Source organism: Chiloscyllium plagiosum, unplaced genomic scaffold, assembly GCF_037043375.1.
Source record: "Chiloscyllium plagiosum isolate Xiang-an unplaced genomic scaffold, Cpla_swu_hap1 HiC_scaffold_8, whole genome shotgun sequence".
NCBI classification, from domain to species: Eukaryota; Metazoa; Chordata; class Chondrichthyes; order Orectolobiformes; family Hemiscylliidae; genus Chiloscyllium; species Chiloscyllium plagiosum.
The window spans coordinates 39,930,620-39,951,821 of NW_028270146.1; the positions used below are offsets into that span (position 1 = coordinate 39,930,620).

The 21,202-nt window shown below is 38.8% G+C and overlaps 1 protein-coding gene across 5 annotated transcripts in view; it reads left to right on the forward strand.

Annotated features, from left to right (window-relative positions):
• The window catches only part of prpf39 (PRP39 pre-mRNA processing factor 39 homolog (yeast)), a 78,975-nt gene that overhangs the window by 43,320 nt on the left and 14,453 nt on the right, over positions 1–21,202 (forward strand). For all 5 annotated transcript variants that reach the window (XR_015757880.1, XM_043697301.2, XM_087989731.1 and 2 more), the window contains exons 6-8: positions 627–786; positions 15,524–15,631; positions 20,941–21,105. Coding sequence is in view for 4 of the 5 variants with exons in the window: in XM_043697301.2 (XP_043553236.1) it covers positions 627–786; positions 15,524–15,631; positions 20,941–21,105 (433 nt within the window). In the remaining variant the exon portion in view is untranslated. The remainder of the gene's footprint in view (positions 1–626; positions 787–15,523; positions 15,632–20,940; positions 21,106–21,202) is intronic.

Sequence of the window (21,202 nt, forward strand, 5' to 3'; positions counted from 1 at the left end):
AAATCTTATTCTCAAAGTTTGAGTGAAGTTTGGAATTGATGTGACAAAATCTCAAAACAATTGATTATGGAAATATGAAATTAAGTGGTTAAGTATAGAGTGAGAAAACGTGTTTTTGTCAAGTTGTTTAAGGAAGTTCGTTCACTGGTTGACTGGGACAGATTCCATCTTGTATGATGTCTGTACATTGGTGAATTACAGTGTTAAGATTTTTATTGTTGTATTTTATTGGGCAATTCATGAGTATTTTAACTATTCCACAGTTAAAACCATTCTTGACTTTCAAACTACCCTGTTTCCTGACCAATAACCTCTGGAAAAATCAATGAAATGAAACTCAAAAATTGTGCTGACCTTGGAATATTTTTAAATTCTCCATATTCTTAGTAAATTAAAAGTTGTAATAGTTTATTTTTATTTTTGTGCAGAAATTCTACTACAGTCAACAAAGGATTAAATGTGAAATTCTCAATAAACTGAATCTTCAGGGTAGGAAAATTCCAATAGTGTATCCCAATATTTTGTATTATAAACTGGAATTTTCTTTCCTAACTCTTTGTCTGGTAATGAATGACTCATTAATCTACTATTTTACACGAAGTATGAATAATTCTACTGTTTTTCAGGTTCAAAGATCATGTTCAGAATCACTTGCCTAAAGATATAATCTCTTCAGAGGATTTTATTAAACTACGTCAAGAGCTGGCATCCACAAATGAACATTTTGATAATGTTACTCCAGGAAATGATCTAACAGCTGGAATTGATATAAATGATCCTGCTCAGGTAATGTAGACTATATATAAATTCTGATTATATATGAATCCTGTAGTGATTCTAGCGTTAAAAATTTATTCTCTACTTCAATATGCAGTCACATGAACATCATAGTCGATTCAGGTGATAGGTTTCTTTAACTTTACTAACTGGGGTTTTGAAAAGCATAGTTCTAACTGTTTTATTTCTAATCTAATCTGATGTCTTATGCTACGGCATTGAGATGTATTTTGACCTGGCTTTTGTTTTTGATAGAAGGTTTTAAGGCAGAGGTTCCAAGCTGTCTATTGAAAATTCATAAAGTAAACAGCTGGTGAAGCCTTAGTTTTCTTATTAAAGTTGGGACAATAGAAGCAGCTTGAATGAATGGGTGTAATCAAGCTCCCAGAAAACCAGAATATTTGCTTGTAGCTTTCAGCAATTGTTGCAGAGATCTCAGCAGGTTTTGGAAACTACAGTACATTTCTCCCTGTTACACTTTCTCAGAGTTTTCTCTTAGTGTTTTGCTGCTGCTGGAGTTGCATTTGAGACTGTGTTTTTCTGAATTTGCCTTTGTCAAGGGTGTGTTTATGACATATTACTATATCGGAACAGTTAATTAGTAATAAGTTACTGGATCTATTAATTAGTTAATCATTATAATAGAGTTACGGCTAAGCTAATTTTTTTCTTCTGTTCTTATAGTATATGAATAAAGTGCCTTGCTTGACAATACGTTTAACCAATCAAATTGCATTTGGAATGCAACACCTTATGCTTACATTTAAAATAAATAAAATCTAGTGTCTACGCTACTTTAAAATATTTGGAGGGGGGTTTGGTCTGGTCTGTAAGTCTATTGAGTTAGTGGCATGATTAGCCCTCACTAATGGGTAAAGCCCATTGGGTCTGACTTGTCATTGTATGGCCATGATTGATCAGGTCATTCAGTTTCTTGACAGAAAATTAGATTTAATAAACTTTTTTGTTTGAAGTGTTACCAGGGCATAAACTGGAAAGAGTGCAAAGAAGATTTAAGAGGATCTTGTCAGGACTCAGGCCTGAGTAGGACTTTATTCCTTGGAATGTAGGGGAGTGAGGGGTGACTTTATTGAGGTGTATAAAATCATGGTAGATGTCGATAATATGAATGCATATAGACTTTTTTCCCCCCCCCCAAGGGTGGAGAATTGAATATGAGAGGGCATTGTTTTAAGGTGAGGGGGGGAAAGATTTAAGAAGAACCTGAGGGCCAACATCTTCATACGAGAGTGGTGCATATATGGAATGGGCTGCCAGGAAAGTGGTTGAGGCAGATACATTTTTAAAAAAACATTTAGATAGGCACATGGGTGGGAAGGGTTTAAAGGGATATGGACCAAATGCAGGCAATTGGACCTGGCTGAGTGGACACCATGGTCAGCATGGACTAGTTTGGGCTGAAGGGCCTGTTTCCATGCTGTATTACTCTATAACTAATGAAGCCTAATGATTTTGTGGTGTATGTAAATTTCCAAAAGGTATTCAACATATTTCTGCAAAACAGATTTAAACAAAGTTAGAGCTCATGGAATAAAAAAGATGGTAGCAATGTGGGTATGAAAGTAATTGGTTCAGTGACAGGAAACTAACTGTTAGAAGTGATTTTTTTTTTGGTATGGAGGAAGGTTCTCTGGGTCAGTGCTAGGACTTCTGCATTTCCTTAAGAAATTATCTAGACCTTGGGTGTACTGGGGGCAAGTTAAAATTGTGAGCAACAAAAAAAATCTGAAAGCATTGTAAATTGAGGACACTGTAGAATTTCAAAGGAATACTGACAAGAGTGGGATTGATAAGTGGCAGATTAAGTTCTCCAGTCAGATCTTCTATAATATGATAGTTGCATTCTTGTGCAACCCCACATTATTAGAAATGCTGCGCTTTAGAAACCGTGCTTAAAGTGTTGGTGCTGTAATCGCCTTACAGCCAACACACATTTTAAGTTTGCACTTTAGAAACAGTGTCCCCATTTCATCATTCACATTACAACAAATTTGTGTTATTGAAGCTTGAGTTATAAGAATTGCGTAGGAGTATGCTTAAGAAGGAAATCAGGAAGGCAGAAAGGGGACATAGCTTTGGCAAATAGTGTTAAGGAGAATCCAAAGGGATTTTACAAGTACATTAAGCACAAAAGGGTAACGAGGGAGAGAATAGGACCCCTCAAAGATCAGCAAGGCAGCCTATGTGTAGACGCAGGACATGGGTGAGATACTAAACGAGTATTTTGCATAAGTGTTTACTATGGAGAAGGACAAGGAAGATATGGAAAAGGGAAAATAGATGGTGACATCTTAAAATGTCCATATTACAGAGGAGAAATCCCCAGGACCTGATCAGGTGTACCTTGGAACTCCTGCAGGAAGCTAGGGAAGTGATTGCTGGGCCCCTTGCGGAGATATTTGTATTATCGATAAGAGTGGAGGTTGGCAAATGTAGTGCCACTATTTAAGAAAGGTGGTAAGGAAAAGCCAACAAACTTTAACCAGTGTGCCTGACATCGGTGGTGGGGAATCCTGAGGGGCAGACTTTGCTTTTACTTGGAAAGGCAAGGACTGATTAGGGATAGTCAACATGGCTTTGTGGATGGGAAATCATGTCTCACTTCTTCAAAAAGCTCAAACTAGTAACGAAGAGGATTGATAGAGGCAGAGTGCTGGACATGATCTGTATGGACTTCAGTATGGCATTTGACAGGGTTCCTTCTGGTAGACTGATTAGCAAAGTTAGATCACGTGGCATACAGGGAGAACTAGCCATTTGGTTACAGAACTGGCTCAAAGGTAGAAGACAGGGTGGTGGTGGAGGGTTGTTTTTCAGATGGGAGACCTGTGACCAGTGGAGTGCCACAAGGATCGGTGCTGGGTCCCCTACCTTTCTTCATTTTATATAAATGATTTGGGTGTGAGCATAAGAGGTAAGGGTCTGTTTCCATGCTTTACATCTCTGACATCAAACTTGGAGGTGTAGTGGACAGCGAAGAAGGTTACCTCCGATTACAACAGATCTTGATCAGATGGGCCAATGGGCTGAGAAGTGCAGATGGAGTTTAATTTAGATAAATATTTTGGGAAAGCAAATCAGGGCAGAACTTGTACACTTAATGGTACGATCCTGGGGGAGTGTTGCTGAACAAAGAGGCCTTGGCGTGCAGGTCCGTCATTCCTTGAAATTGGATTTGCAGACAGGTAAGATAGTGAAGAAGGTGTTTGGAATGCTTTGCTTTCTTAGTCAGTGCATTGAGTATAGAAGTTGTGAGGTTATGTTGTGGCTGTACAACACATTGGTTAGGCCACTTTTGTAATATTGTGTGCAATTCTAGCCACCTTCCTATTGGAAGGATGTTGTGAAACTTGAAAGGGTTCAGAAAAGATTTGCAAGGACGTTGCCAGGGTTGGCGAGTTTGAGCTATAGGGAGAGCCAAATAGGCTAGGGCTGTTTTCCCTGGAGCATCGGAGGCTAGGGGTAATCTTATTGAGGTTTATAAAATGATGAGGGGCATGGATAGCATAAATAGAAGAGTTCTATTCTCTGGTGTGGGGGAAATCCAGAACTGGAGGGCATAGGTTTAGGGTGAGAACGGAAAGATATAAAAGGGACCTAAGGAGCAACTTTTTCATGCAAAGAGTAGTGAGTGTATGGAATGAGCTGCCAGAGGAAGTGGTGGAGACTTGTACAATTAGAGTATTTTAAAAGGCATCTGGATGGGTATATGACTGGCAAGGGTTTAGAGGGATATGGACCAAGGCCTGGCAAATTGAGCTAAATTAATTTAGGATATCTGGTATCTTTTCCATGCTGTACATCTCTGACTCTATGACCTTTATTTGAAGACACAGCACTGTCTACATTTTAGTAGAAAGATTGTAGCGAGTGGTATAAACTGAAAAGAATAGCTGGAGCATAGACACCAGGGTGTATAAGTGCATAAGTTATTCAAGTTGGCAGGAGAAATGAGGGAGCAGTTATCCAATATAGAGTATCCAGGCTTTCTTAGTAGCAGCGTAAAGAACATGAGCAAAGTGGTTATGCTGGACTTGCATAAGATACTTGTTGGACCTCCTTTTTGAGTATTATGTATAGTTATGGCAGCACACTTTAAAAAGGATGTGAATGCATTGGTGAGTGTGCTGAAACAGTTCTATGGGTGAGAAAATTCAGTTATAAAAATAAATGAAAAGTTAGGACTATTTTTGTTGGAGAAGAGATGGCTAAGGAGATTTGCAAGTTTTCAAAATTGAGGTGTTTGGATAGAGAGAAACTGTTGCTATTTGTAAAAGGATTGAGGTTGAAGGATACAGATTTGTAATTTGTTAAAAGACAAATATCTCAAGAAGCTTATTGTAAGTAGTTAAGATCTGGTATGCAAGTGTGGTGGAGGCAATTTCAGTCAAGGTGGTCGAGGAGAGTGGGTAATTGTTCCTCTTCAAATGTGTAGGGTTATGGGAAGAAGGTAGGTGAATGACACTAATTCATAATGCTAATTTGCAGAGCTGGTGCAGATGTAATGGATCAAATATGCTGCATCGATCCTATGAGAAGGAAAAGTAGATTCGTTGAATTAGTAATTTGACCTTCACTGAAGAAAACATACAAAATATTAACTGGAATGGCACCTTAAAATAAGTTGTAGAGAGGCATTTATTAGGTTTAATATTTATAAGCAACAATGTGGAGCAAGTTATTGGGTTTAAGATTTTCATAGCTCACCCTAGTATGTCTAGAGTAAATGTGAAAAATTTGCAGATGTTGTTTTAATTGTCTGTTGCTCTTTAGATTCAGAAATTCTGCATTTGGACTGGAAAATTAAATGGTACTGATATTACTTAAAGTGAGCAAAAAACAATTAAGGCACAAAGTTTTGTGACTTATTTTCTGTAAACCGAAGTTAGCAAAGAGCCATTGTTAACCATAAGCTGTAGAGGTAAAAGATAAAAATAGTTCTGTGCTTCAGAATGTGTGGTGGTGACGTTTTTCATGAATTTCTATGCCAACTTGTGAAGAGTGAAAGATGTGAGTAGATTAACTTCGTCAGTGTGCACTTACATAGTGGCTTTCATAAATTGGTGTCAATAGTAGTCATGATTTGCAGATGTTGGTGTTGGACTGGGGTGTACAAAGTTAAAAATCACAACATCAAGTTGTTGTCCAACAGGTTTAATTGGAAGCACACTAGCTTTCGGAGCGTCGCTCCTTCATCAGGTGATAGTCACCTGATGAAGGAGCAACGCTCCGAAAGCTAGTGTGCTTCCAATTAAACCTGTTGGACTATAACGTGGTGTTGTGTGATTTTTAACTTCATAAATTGGGAGGCTTTCAAGGCCCACATTCCTTCTCCAAGGAATAGAATACTTTTTACCTTTTTTCTTTCTTCCATGTATACAAGTAAGGATTTAAAAGTGCAATATTTGCAATTCATACCTTTGCAAGTCAGATCATGAAGATTCCGGGTCTTCTAAATTGTAGTTTCTCTGATATTCTAAGTATCGAGGAATGTTTGAAAATGTGTATGATTGCTATGATTCGGTATGCATTTAAATTTTATGGTATCGTCCCTTTGCATAAAATTTTCTCACTTCCAGTAATAATTTGATCATGCAGAACTTGAGTATTGCTGAAAAACTCATCTTGTCAACTTGTCACCTTGCACTCATCAGGACAGTTCGTAAGCATACCAGTTCAAAAGGAATCATTTAAAATATGTAAGTGGCGAGTGCTGATTTGTTAGCAATTGGACTCTGAATACCGTGCTGTGGAGGATGCACCCATTAATGCTAATTCACAGTTAACTCTTAGGTTTTGTATTTATACTGGGGAGGTTGACTGTGAACCAGCAAATGGCTGTCACCTGTTTTGAGTTGAAATAGGTGCAGTATGTGTTAATGTGTTCTTTTATGCTGACAACAAGCAGGCCTTTTCCTCAACTGATGCTCCTAAATTGATTGTCTGCATAATTCTTCACATTGGAAAATATTTGCTAGATATTCCTGTTACATAACCACAGACAGCCATTGTTGGATACTTGAGTTTCGCAAAAGCAGTCTGGTTGAGTATACTCCACATTTTATGAACTGTCGAAGGGATATGCTCCTTGGCATCACGCCAGCACTGAAATTCATGTTCTGCATCACTTATTTGTATTATAAGCAATACATCTTTTTGGCTTCGAAGCAGCATCCTGTTGGTAGTGAACATCATTTGCGTGAAACTACACACTAGAAGTGTAAAATACCTAACTTCATCTGTTGTTGAGACACTTTCAGGGTAATCTGAGGTGCACTGGACCCCTTTTCGAGTTGGAGTGATCAACGTAGGGCCTTGTATGAGTTTGCGTGATATAGAGTGAGGAATTACCTAATCGCGATAGCTTTAATCGAGTGGGACAGCCTTGAAACCGATCAAATTTGTTGTTGATTTTGTTTCATCAAGTTTGCACGGTGAACAAATAGCTTGAGCCTTATTTGTGAAGTTGCTAATAAGGCCAACCTTTAGCATGGTGAACTGTCTGAATCCTGGTGTGCATTCTGACCAGTGAAGATAGTTTTAAGGTAGACATCTGGCTTTCTGTAGTATAAATTTGTGCTAATTGAGTTTGTCATTCATCGATTGAGCAAAACTAAAAGACTGGGGGTCAGGCAGCTTCCGAGGAGCAGGAAAATCGACATTTCGGGCAAAAGCCGTCCTGATGAAGGGCTTTTGCCTGCAACGTCGATTTTCCTGCTCCAGATGCTGCCTGACCAGCTGTGCTTTTCCAGCTCCACTCTAATCTAGACTGCGATTTCCAGCATCTGCAGTCCTCACTTTTGCCAAAACTAAAAGACATAGAGTTTATCAATGGACTCCTTCCTCCGTAGAAAAGCGTTTATATAAGAGAATTAACTACAAAAATGTCATACCAAATATTCAAGCCAAAACTTCATCGAATTTGATATAAAACATTGCTTCGGTTTGCAAAGACTGAAAGAAAGCAAAATTTAAAATATAATGCATAAAAGAAAAATAGATTAGCCACGTCTATCTAGCTTTATCACTTTGACACCAGTACACAGGAGTATGTTGTGACAACGGGAGTCGTCTGCAAAGAGATATAACTTTTGTGATTGGGCAAAAAAGAAGGGTATAATGTGGCAAAATGTGAAATTGTCCAATTTGGCAGATAGAAATGAGAAGCAGCACGTTATTTGTAGGGATTACAGAACTTGGCAGCTCATTGGGATCTGGGTGTATTGGCACATGAATTGCAAAAGATAAATACAATGAGTTCTGATATAATGCAATAGTGCCGTTACCATGCAATCCAGTTTTATAAGAAAATCTCCTAATAGCAGTGTTGTTTAAACTAATAGGGCCAGATTCACTTTATAGCCAGTACAGGTAAGGAAAGTTCGTATTCTACAAACAATGGTCTAAATTCTTCAATTGCGTTATAGCCAATTCACATTGAGGAAACCCTTGTTATATAGTACTTGTCTGTACACAAGTGTGGCACATGTGAAAGCAATGAACCTTTTTTATTGCAGTGGGAAAGGAATATAAAAGTAGGTTGTAATAATTGGTGAGACCACATGGTTAGTGTGCACTTTTGGTTCCTGAAAGATAACCATTGCATTCAAAAGTATTGTATTATTTCCTGTCGTTTTGAAGAGGAATTGCCCAAATGTAGTGCTTTTATAAATAAGGAACTTTTCTAAATGCTCATGGCCATATCTTGAGCTTTGGATAATGCATGAAAAAGCTAACTTTTAAAATATTACATGCCCGCATCCAACACTCATTCATCATAGGCACAAATGCCCAATGAGAAAGGTAACAAAATAAGTTAAAGATTGAATACAATCAAAAGAAGTGGATGCAGTGTAACAGTGGTAAGTCTGACGATTGGGAGCAATTTACATCACAAAAAGGGCGACCACGAAACTGACTATGAATGCAAACTCATGAGCAACAAAGGTGCACTAAAAGTTTATTTTAAATATATTTAAAGCTAAATATTAGATCGAACAAAACTCCTCCATTAGAGATGGAGACACTAAAATTTATCGCCTTGGAGAAAGAGGCAGACACTCTCTCAGAAATATGAGGCAATCAAGGGACTGAGCAACTGAAAGAAATTAATTAAAGGGGTCGAAAGTTAACAGTTTCCTGGAACAAATTAACATATTCCCAGTGTGTTGAAGGAGATGGCTATAGAGTTAGTGGATGTATATCCTGAATTCTTTACATTCTGAAAAGGTTTCTGCAGACTGGAAAGCAACAAATCTAAACCCACTATTTGCAAAAGAAGGGAGTGGGAAAATGGCCAAGTGCAGAGCTCTTAGTTTGATGTTGGGTTAGTAGGAAAACGTTAGAATTTACAATAAAGGATATAACAACTGGACACTTTAAAAATGGTTCAATTGGGCAGAGTCAACATGAACATGTGAAAGAGAAATCACTTCTGACAAACATTTTCAAGGTTTTTTGACTATTTTCTATGTTTCAATATTTAACAAGCATTGAAATTAATGTGGAGAAAGAAAGGAAATAAAAATAAATGGGAAAAAAACTGGAATTTTTTTTCCAATTCCAAAAGCTAACCCTATTAGCGAGTGAGATGGAGAAATACTAAAATTAGAGGCAAAACAATCCACTACTCTGCAGCTGGGAGAATTTGAGGATACAAGATGATAACCGTATGGCTCAACGAGGACCTGGAGGAAGGAACCATCAGCCTGGGAGACTAGCAGTTCAACGTGCATGGAGTATTTTACGATAATCCAGGCAACTATTGAAGTCTAAAGCATGGCAATCAAAATTTAGTTACTACTGTGCATGTGTTAAACATATTGAAATTTATCAGCCATGCTACATCAAAAATGAAGGTTAGAAATATAACCTTAGGAGCAGACTTTTCAGCATATCAAGCTGCTTCGCTATTTAATTACAAAATGGTTGATCGCCTGCCTCAAAGCTAATTTCTGCATGCAATCTCTATATTTCTTGATGTCATTATTCACCAGAAGGTATAAATGTCTATCCCCGACATGCTCAACAATTAAGCCATGATTGCTGTCTGGGGTAGAGAATTCCCAAGACTCACCACCCTCAGTGAAAAAATTCCCCCTTATCTGAGTCTTATACATTGCTGTCACCTGGTCCTAACCTCACCAGCCAGGGGAGCATGTTATCCATTTCTACCCCATGTGCATATCATAAGTGTGGGTGAGGTTGTATCTTCAAAACATTTAAGAGAATGCACGTCCAGCTTCTCCATTTCTAATAATAAGATCCCACTATCCCAGGCATCAATCTGGTAAATGTTTGAGCTGTACGTTACACAAGACCATGAGAACCTTTTTCCACGTATGGAGTCAGCTATTACGAGGGGGCACAGCTTTAAATTAAGGGGTATAGGTATAGGACAGATGTTAGGGGTAGATTCTTTACTCAGCGAGTCGTGAGTTCACGGAATGCCCTGCCAGTAGCAGTGGTGGACTCTCCCTCTTTATGGGCATTTAAACGGGCATTGGATAGGCATATGGAGGAGAGTGGGATAGTGTAGGTTAGGTGAGCTTGGATCGGCGCAACATCGAGGGCCAAAGGGCCTGTACTGCGCTGTATTTTTCTATGTTCTCTTTTTCTAAGTGTGATCTCACAAGGTGCTACACACTTGCAGCAAGACATTTTTACTTTTATACTCCCACTGGTGCAGTGAAGGCCTTTTAGTGAGACACGACCAACACTTCCCAATCACACCTTTTTAGAAAAATACCAAATAAATAACTTCACATCTTTTCACATGATATTCTAATATGGCTCCCCGGAACAGCTTGCGGGAAATCAAGCCTCAGTATTTCTGGAGTTAAAGATGTTAAAATATGCACTCAAAATTCCCCAATTTACCTGATTTTCAGACCCAAAAAGCAGAGACCATGTTTATATCCTTACACGAATTACTATTTATTACAAAGTAACCAGACTCTGGCTACATGTTGAGAGACAATGTGTTTTCGGTTATTTTACTCCGTCACCAGCTCGCTAAACCCATTAATATCAGGTTTCCATTCATTCATTCATAACTCTTTACTAATCTGTTGTTTACCAAAACACACTTTTATTCATTCATTTACATGCATTTTGTAGTATATTTTACTATTACAACATAGACCAAAATTAAAACCTCCCTTTCACCATAAACCCTTACCAGGCCTATTTCTACATCAGAAACTACCCCCGAACAGGTGTCAATATCGTAAACAATACCGTCCCCTTCAAGTCTCCATGAAAGATAATATTAATCAGCCCTTACCAAAAGTTTCTCGAATCTGGAACACCAAACATTTTCCCCAATTAGTACGTACTTGGGCCATTATCCCCTTAAGAAACGAACAGTCAAAAATGTGAAATTGCATGAATGAATGAAACGCTCACTGGCAAATAGTGAACCCAGCTGCGGTAATCAGTTGAATAACCTCTCTCCTTTTATTTCGAACAGGTACAATTTCTAATTTAAAGCATATAGGTCTAGTATTTTTACTAACATTTACTAACTTTTATAAAACAAAAGGACTAACATGTCTTAATTATGCAAGCAGACCTGACAGATGTTCTTAATCCAATCAGAAGTAGCAGCCAGCATTTAGCACATAGTCATAGAGATGTACAACAGATGGGACCTTATCGAAAGCCTTCTGAACGTCCAAGTAAACCGCATCCACAAGCGACTCCTTGTCATGTCTATAGTTACAACCTCCAAGTTCCCAGAGATTTATCAAGTTCTGTTTTATTTATTAGATAGAAACCTGGAATGAGCAGTTTATCTTACAAGGAAAAGTTGAATAGATTGGGCTTGATTCCACTGGAATTGAGAAAAATGAAGGGTAATTTGATTAGTGTATAAGATCCCTGAATAGTGGTGGTAAGGTGATTGTGGAAGATGTTTCTTCTTTAGAGTGAGTGCTAAGGTAGAGGACACTTTAAAAGTTAGGCATCACCCTTTTAAGGAGGAGGTATTTTTCTGAGGACTTTGAGTTTGGAACTCTGCCACAAAAGGCAGTGGAGGTGAGGTCATTTGAATTATTTTTAAAGGTAAAGGTAGATTCTTGTTAGGCAGGGAAATCATACTCCATTGGAGTAGATGGGAATCTGGAAGTTATACACAAACTGGTTGACCGTTGTTTAATTGAATGGCGGAGATACCTGCCAGTCAAGGAAAAACGGAGGGAATTGGTAGAGTGGCAAGTGTGGAAACAGGTAAGCTGTCTACCTGACTGATGATCTTTACTCTTGCACAGTGCCATTACCATGCTCCTGGGTTCCTCTATGCACATAGTGACCTATTGAAGAATAGCTTGCTGTATTGCAATGGAAGCCGAGGAATCATTTATCAACAGTGGTCACCTCTAAGCTTCCAGGCCAGCAGTCTGTGCTGTGTTCGAAGTTTTCTGATTCGTTGAGCAAGCTTCCATCTTACTGGCCTTCATAAGTGATCTGACTGCTGAACCCAATCTCCACTGTAAAGGAGGGGTGGCACGGTGGATCAGTAGTGAGCACTGCTACCTCAGCGCCAGGGTCCAGGTTCGATTCCAGCCTTTGGCAACTGTCTGTGTGGAGGTTGCATATTCTCCCCGTGTCTGCGTGAGTTTCCTCCGGGTGCTCCGGTTGCCTTCCATAGTCCAAAGATGTGCAGGTTAAGTGAATTGCCCATGCTAAATTGCCCAGAGTGTTCAGGGATGGTTAGGTGCATTAGTCAGGGATAAATATAGGGTAGGGAGAATGGATCTGAGTGGGCTACTCTTCAGAAGGTCCATCTGGACTTATTGGGCTGAACTGCCTGTTTCCTAACTGTAGAAATTCTATTCTGTATTATTCTATTCATACTCTGCAACACACCCTTCCCAGTCAAGATGATTGTTTCTAAATCTAATTGGCCTCAAATTAGCATTCGGTTTCATCATCCATCATTGTTTTCCATGCAAGTCCTTTGGACGTTAATGGGTAATTTTGTGCCTACTGGAGCATTTAAATTCTGAAATGAAATTCTCTCCCTTGTGCCTGTGCTGGAATTCAAATTTTGCATTGCAGTTTGTGGCTTTTTTTTTTTTTGTTCTGAAAATTGGTGGTATAGTGGACAGTGAAGATTACAAAAAAATCTTGATCAATTTGGTCAATGGGCTGACTGGTAGGTGGAGTTTAATTTGGATAAATACAAGGTACAGATACACAATCCTTTATCCGAAATGATCGGGACCAGCTGGTTTTCGGAATTCAAAATTTTTCAGAATAAGTGAGTTTGGTGAAATTTTTAAAAATCTTAGCAGAGGAGCAGCCTCAATCAGTAAAACTGGGCTTGAGAGAGAGGCCTGCCAGTGCTGGGCCACGCCCCCACATGTCTCATCTGTGTGACCCACAGAGTGGGTGACGACTTGGGTTAACTGCATGCCAAACAACCTTATTAATGAGAAAAAAACTTCACAAAAAAAAACCTTCGGATTTTGGATAAAGGATTGTCGACCTGTACTGGATTTTGGTAATACAAACAAGGGCAATACTTATACAATTAATGGTAGGGCCTTGGATATGTTGTAGAATGGACATGTAGGGGTTCTGGTGCATAATTCTTCGGAATTTGCATCACAGAATGGTTAAGGTGTTGAGCAAACTTGCTTTCATTGCTCAGCCCTTTTGTGTAAAGGAGTTGGGATGTCATGTTGAGGTTGTACAGGATATTGGTGAGGCATCTTCTGGAGTACTGAGTACAATTCTGGTTGCCATGTTATAGGAAGGTTATTATTAACTTGGAGAGGGTTCAGAAAAGATTTCCCAGTATGTTACTGGGAATGGAGGGTTTGAGTTATAAGGCGAGGTTGAATGGGCTTGGACTTTTTGCACTGGAGTGTAGGAAATGGAGGGATTGCCTTGGAGGTTTATAAAATGAGGAGCATAGATAAAGTGAATAGCAAGGGGACAACTTTTTCTCATAGACACTGGTTCTGGCAGAATCACCTGCCAGGTGAAGTGGTAGGGGCAGGTACAGTTAGAATATTTAGAAGACATTTGGATAGAGACACGAATAGGAAAGGTTTAGAGGCATACAGGCTAAATGCAGGCAAGTGGGACTAGTTTAGCTTGGGAGCATGGTTGGTGTGAACTAGTTGGACTGAAAAATCCTACAGCATGGAAACAGACTCTGTGATTGTCTTAACATGCTTCCACTATTAATGCCAATTTTCTTCAGATAATTCATCTCACTAGTCCATGCATTTTGGATGTTACTTGTGTTTTTGTGAAGTCAGAACCAAAGTATGTATTTAATTATCTCAACTATAGCTTGTTATTTTTTACTGTAGAGACCTCGTTTGTCTTTAGTAATTCTTTCAAATACTATAGAAGCTATTGCCATTTAATTTGTATGTTCCTATAAACTTACTCTCCTACTCTATTTTCTCCCACTTAATCCTTTTGGCCTTCAAAATTTAAACTTCTCTCAATCCTCCAGTCTTTTTTTAGCCACTTAGTAAACCCTATTCTTGGATCTAATTGCTCTTTTCCATCACGGTCAGGCTAACTTTCTATTTCTATGCCAGATAAGAATGAACAATTGTTGCATCTCCTATATGTTCTCTTTCGATATTTGCCATTGCCTATCCATCATCGTCACTTCAACAAGACACCAGCTATGCTTGCTTAAAGCTTCCTTTATTTAGATTCAGATTCTCAATCAACTGTCCGTCTTTAATGATTTATATCATTTAGCGTCACACTTTCCCAAAGGGACTTGCACAACTCAATTAGCAATAATGCTTTCACATTACACAATGCCCAGCCTAGAATGACCTGCTTAGTAGTTGGTTCCTAAACACGCTGATCCAGAAAACCAGCTTGTAAATATTCCAGGAATTCTTTCTCCAGTATTTCCCCCTCTTCTGTGTCCCTACATTTGTCCCATTAGCCCTGCCTTTTAATTCAATTCTTCCCAGCTGCCATCCGAGCAAATACTCCCATATGGACATTTGTTCAGATCTGCCTGATACAATCTGTCCACCTTGTACTGGTCCCACCTTCCCCAGAACCAGTACCAATGGCCCAGGAATCTGAAACACACCACCTTGCAATATCTAGCAACTTAACTGATACCCTTCTATTTATACTCTGCCCACCACATGGGGTGGGCAGCAAATGCTGGTCAGCCAGCAATGCCCATATCCCAAGATTGAATAATAAAAATTAACAATCCTGAGAGAGCTGTGTTTTGAGGTTCTGCTTTTAGCTTCCTTTCTAACTCTCTATATTCTGCATTAAGGATATTATCCATTGTCTTTTGTATGCTTCATTACTTGATAACTCCCTCTTTCAATTTAATTTTAGCTGCTTCTCTTTGGTCTTGTTTCTCTTGTCTTTTGTTTATCTTTTTATCCTTTTTTTTTGTGAGCATGTCTGTCATTTCTCTTTTTTTTGGGCTTTTCCACCCAGATCCCAGCGGTCATCCTCTCACTCCCTCATTTCTAATTCTTTTCAGTCTCTCCCACTTGCACATTGAATTTCTTTCAAGTTTCAATAAAACAATGAGGCTAGTCTTTCCAAAGTGCTTGTGCTTTCTGTACAGTTGTCCTGTAATACATTTAATTCTGGCTCATGTCTGGGATGTTGAATTATTTTCGTGCTGTTCATATTCCTATTTAGTTTCATCCAAATTAATTACTTTTGTTATCACCTTCTATTTGGTGAGGATTTGATTTTGTTCTTTCAGATTGTCTCTGAAATAGAAAATATGCGTCATAGAATAATTGAAGTTCGTCAGGAAATATATAATCATAATGAGAATGAAGTTAGCAGACGATGGGCTTTTGAAGAAGGGGTAAGTATTAAAAGGAAATTAAATGTGGAAATTCTAAAACGAAAAGTGCTACAAAATGCTATTTGTTTGTAAGATTCATTTTTGCCCAATACAGGCATGAACTTGAGGCAAAACATATCCATAATTTTGTTTCCCTGAAGATATAAGAGAACATAGTCTGTCTATTTTGCAATAATCCCAGATTCTCCCACCTCTCCATGTAATTGGAGTTCTTCATCTCTGGTGTCAGCCTGATAAAACCATCTCTCTACTCCCTCAAAATTGTGCATTTTCTTACTGAAGTATGGTGCCTAGACGTGATCAATTTGAGGTCTTACCAATTATTTTACGACTGTTTAGTATAATATCACATCAATAACCATGCATTTTCTCAACTCACTCTACCACTTTCAAAAATGTATAATGTTCCTGCACCCTCTTCCAAGTTATCATCATGTGAATTTACTTTTTAATCGTCCAGACTACCCATCAAGGCAACTGATGAACTTGAATTCAGTTAATAACTCTGGAATAAATCTGGACGATGGAACTATTGTCAATTGTTATAAATTCTCATCTGGTTCACCAATGTCCTTTTAAGGAAAGATCCGTTTGCTGGATCTGGCCACCATGTAACTCAACACCTCCTCCAACAATGTAGTTGATTGTTAAATACACCCTGAAACTGCTCAACAAACTAGTCTTGTGTTGAACCACTACAAAGTCTAAGAAATGAAACCAGAATCATAGAATCCCTTCAGTGTGGAAACAGGCTATTGGGCCCATCGAGTCCACACTGATCTTCCAAAGAGGATCCCATCCAGACCTTCACCCCTACCCTATCCCCATAATCCTACATTTCCCAGGGCCAGTTCACCTAACCTGCACCTCTTTGGTCCATCTGACATCAATCTGTGCAGTGAAAACTGCAACAGCAAGCCCAGCCCTTTTGCCACTGTAAAGTTATCCCTTAACTAGGTTCTGGGGAGCACTGTCTCAAGTTAGTCAAGCCACAGCCTGGCATTGTCATACTCTTGGGATTATATCTCGCAGCATCACCCACTGGAGCAAGCCTATCAGGGGATGAATGCAAAGTGGTATGCAGTTTGGAAGAACTTGCCCTGGGCGTCTTCAACATTTGACTCTGGATCTTGTGAAACGTCAAGGCGTCAGGTTAAGCATATGAATTAGAAGCTGGGTTAAGGCATTTGGCGTCTCCATCCTGATCTGCAATTCAAAAATATCATGGGCTAATCTGATTGTGTCCTCTACTGTTGTTGTTCTTGGTCGAGAATCTACCTCTGCCTTAAAAATATTCACTGACCTTGCTTCCACTACTCTGGCGAAGAGCTCCACAGGCTTACACCCTCAGGATAAAATGTCCTTCTCATCCCTTCCCATGGCTGCTGAATCAATACTCCTCATTGAATGTTGTTTTGAGGAAGCATTGAATGAGGCAAGGGCATAAAATGGTTAGGAGACTTCAATGTCTGTCACCCAATTATTGTTTAGTAACTGTTAGCCACTATTTACAGAGCAAGATGAATCCTATGGGAATCATATAGCTAATATGGTGGATCTATAGCAGGTATCGAGGGAATTTAACCAGGGGAGAAAATATTTTTCCTATTCCTCATCAATTTAAAATCTATTTGTGCCAGATGCATCTGTCCATGTTAGAATTAGTAGAAATGACCGCAACGTCCTTGCAGAGACAAAACCATATTTTCACAATGAAGGTATTTTCCATGTTATATGGCCCTACCACTGTGATCTAGGAACAGATCTGACAACTCACTGGTCACTCTTGAGATGCTGTGGGCCATCAACAGGAGTATGCATTCAAGCACTATTTGTAGCTCCATGACCAGCATATCACGATCTCATTACTATAAGCTGGGGTTCTCTCCTGGGTAAATGAGGAGGCCAAGAAGTCATGTCTGGAGCAGCACCAGATATACTGAAAATTAGGTGTCAATGTGGTGAAGCTACAAAGCAGAAATCCTTGCATGCGAAAAAGTGGAGTCAGCATGTGTTTAATAAATGCTAAGTGATCTTGCTTCCAATGGATCAGGTCTAAACTGTGCAATCCTGCTGCTTAAAGCTGTAAAGGATGCTGAACAGGTAAACAGCCAAGAGAAGGAGGTAACTCCACAAAAATCATCATAAATTATAGGATAACCCAGAAAATTGATGCTGAAGACATGCTGAACCACTTAGAAGCACTTCAGCCCAAGGTACTGAATGGTTCATCTATTTCTGCTTCAACCTGTGCTCCAGAACATTAACTGAGCTCTATCTATAACTACAACACTGGTATCTACCCAGCGATGTTGCCAAGTATGTCTTGTCCATGAAAAGCAAGTAAAGCCTGACCCCTCTAATAACTCTGTTATCAACAGAGTGGTGGAAAAGGTTGACAATGCTGTTATGTGGCACTTGGTCAGAAATAACCTCCGCTCGTGTATCGTTTGTGTTCTACCAGAGCAACTCACACCCTAAACTCATTAGTCTTGATTGAAACATGAACAAAAGAGCTAAATTCCAGAGGTGAGGTAGAAGTGACTGCCCTTGATATTAAAACCGTATTTGTTTAAGGGTATGCCAGACATCACTGCAGGAGTTCATCGGGGTAAGACTGAGGGCACTCGTCACTCATCCTACCAGAAGATAGAATGCTTTCTGATTAGAGACAACTGGTGGTAGTTTAACCTGAGGGTTACTATCCCTCTACAGAGGGACAAGGTTGAGAAGATGGGACCTTCATAACACCTTCAGCTAGTGCAAAAATTGAACCTGTGCTGTTGGCATCACAAATCAGCATCTAGCCAACTGAGCTAACTGACCCCCAGCTTTGTCAATGACCTTCCCTCCTTCCCTCAGTCAATGACCATCTCTCAAACAAAATAGAATGTAACCATCTCCCTGTAACATTTAATTATCATAATTTCAACTGAATTACCTCACTATTAACATCCTGGATATTACCATTGGCCAGAAATTGAGCTGGACTGGAAATATAAATGCAATGCCAGAAAAGAAGGGCAGAAGCTAAGAATTTTGAAGCAATTAACTCTGTTTTCTTTGTGGCCATCCATGTGCAAAGCACAAGTCTCGAAGGTGTTGGAAGCTCTGTACTTGTTTGGATGGATACATTTCCAAAACACACTGTCTTGACACCATCAGGTCATGGTAATCAACTTGATGAACACCATATCCACAACCTTCATCATTCACTTCGTTTACCACACCCAATGACAGCAGTGCTTGCCATTTACACGATCCACTACAGCAACATGCCAAAGCTCCTTTGACATGTTCCATGAATTTTACACCAGAACAGACACATGGGATCACAATAGCACGTAGGTTCTATTCCAAACCCCAAATTATTTTTATTTGGAACAAGATTTAAATTGATTTATGTCACTGGATCAAAGTCCTGGAACACCTGTCCTTAATTGAACTGTGGATATACCTGATGAAGGGCTTTTGCCTGAAACGTCGATTTTCCTGCTCCTCGGATGCTGCCTGACCTGCTGTGCTTTTCCAGCACTATTCTAATCTAGACTCTGGTTTACAGCATCTGCAGTCCTTGTTTTTACCTTGTGGATATACCTATCCTAAGAACTGTTGCAGTTCAAGAAAGCGGCTCACCACCAACTTCCCAGTATGTTTGGGGACTGTAGATGGTGGCCTAGCTAGCAATGCTTATATGAATAAATGAAAAGGGTACATGGCCTCTTGATCCTCCCATATATGACTTTATCCTTCCCTTCATTAAAGTACATCTATTTATTTTATTGTCCTGTTATGTGCTATCCTAGTCATGTACTGTATTTTGCAAATTTTGATGTTCTTCTCCTGCTCGGCTATTTGTCCAGATGAGAATTGATTTTTGTCCTTGACCAAGATTGTTATCTTTCACGCCATTGATCTGTAGTTACAAAATTTAATCTTTGCCCCATTCAATAATAGGGAAGTTTTTCAGAACCTCAAGACAGGAAAAATGGTCAAACTTAGCAATAATTTCTGAAAAGCAGTTTACAGTAAATCCAAGTTCTGTCATTGTGTTTTAAGCGAGAAAGGTCAGGTAATGCAGATCGTATCTGATTCTCTTGTCCCATTACTTTTAACATATTTTAATTGCTCATATAATTATACTCTGTGCATTGCTGTATTTCATAAACTTCATTATTAATAGAATTGACAGTTTACTTAAGGCTGCAATTTTAAGTGGGGTGGGGAGGAGCAAAACAATTCAATAACAGTGCCGTGTTTGAACGTTACTCTGACAAAGCACTGGTTATACAATAATTCATGTGGGTTTTGTATTTGAAGGAATTGCAAAGACTCTTGAGAATTTCTTTGAAGAAAAATAACACAAGTCATGAGGTCACATATGACTTTTTAGCAGACAAAAAGATGAGATCAAGAATGGAAATTATAGGTCATTAGTTTGCTGCAGTTTGTCAGGATCAATCTGCACACAATTTTAATCGTACATATTTGAAATCCTTTAAATAGTTTTCATAAAATAAGAAATAATTAGTGGTCTAAGTAGATTATGGGTTTTTATTCAAATGCTAATAAAATTCGCATCAACTTGCAGTAAAGACAAACACACTCAGAATTAAGGGGGAATGAATCTGGGCACAGAGGTGATGGAAGTTAGATGAAAATCTTTGATACAATGCACTAGCATGAACTACCTGATGAAGGAGCAGTGCTCCAAAAGCTTGAACTTCCAAATAAATCTTTTGGACTATAACCTGGTGTTGTAATTTTTAGCTTTAGTCTGATATCCCCATCTTTTGATTTGGAAGGCTGTACCTCGAACAATGCAACACTAGCACTACGGCCTAATTTCAAACATGCCATGAATCCACAGTTTCCTGATACTTGGGCAAGTGATGCCATTAAGCCATGGCTGATGCACTAAATTGTAAAATTCTGAAATATTCCTGATGCAAGCAAAGTCAGATCGAATAACAAATTTAAGACTATACGCACCATTTTGCGTAACAAATTTGAAAATGGTGGAAAAGGTGTGGTTAAAGGATTGCCAGGGATTGCTGGTGAGTTATACTGGTGGAAAAAGACTAGATTTTTTTTAAGAATGTTAACTTTGAATATCATCTATGATAGAATAAATAAGTTGCCTTCCAGTTTCTGGTTTCAAATTGTGCTAATGAGAAATTTTAATGGCTATTGAAGAATACTTATACAAAATTTAGAATTTGAGCATTTGAATTTTAGCATTTTGAGGTTTTCTGTGGAAGAAATGTCTGATAGAGCACTTATTTTAATTTATTTGCCTTCTATGATAGATTAAACGGCCTTACTTTCATGTAAAACCATTGGAGAAAATACAGCTAAAAAACTGGAAAGATTATCTTGACTTTGAGATAGAAAATGGAACTCTTGAACGTGTGGTGGTTTTGTTTGAGAGGTGTCTTGTTGCTTGTGCCCTTTATGAAGACTTCTGGATAAAGGCAAGTAGTATTGGCACCTTAAATGGTATGCTTTTAAACTTGGTATGTAAAGGCCTGAGTCTGTACATTATATTTTATAATACATTGTATTGGACTA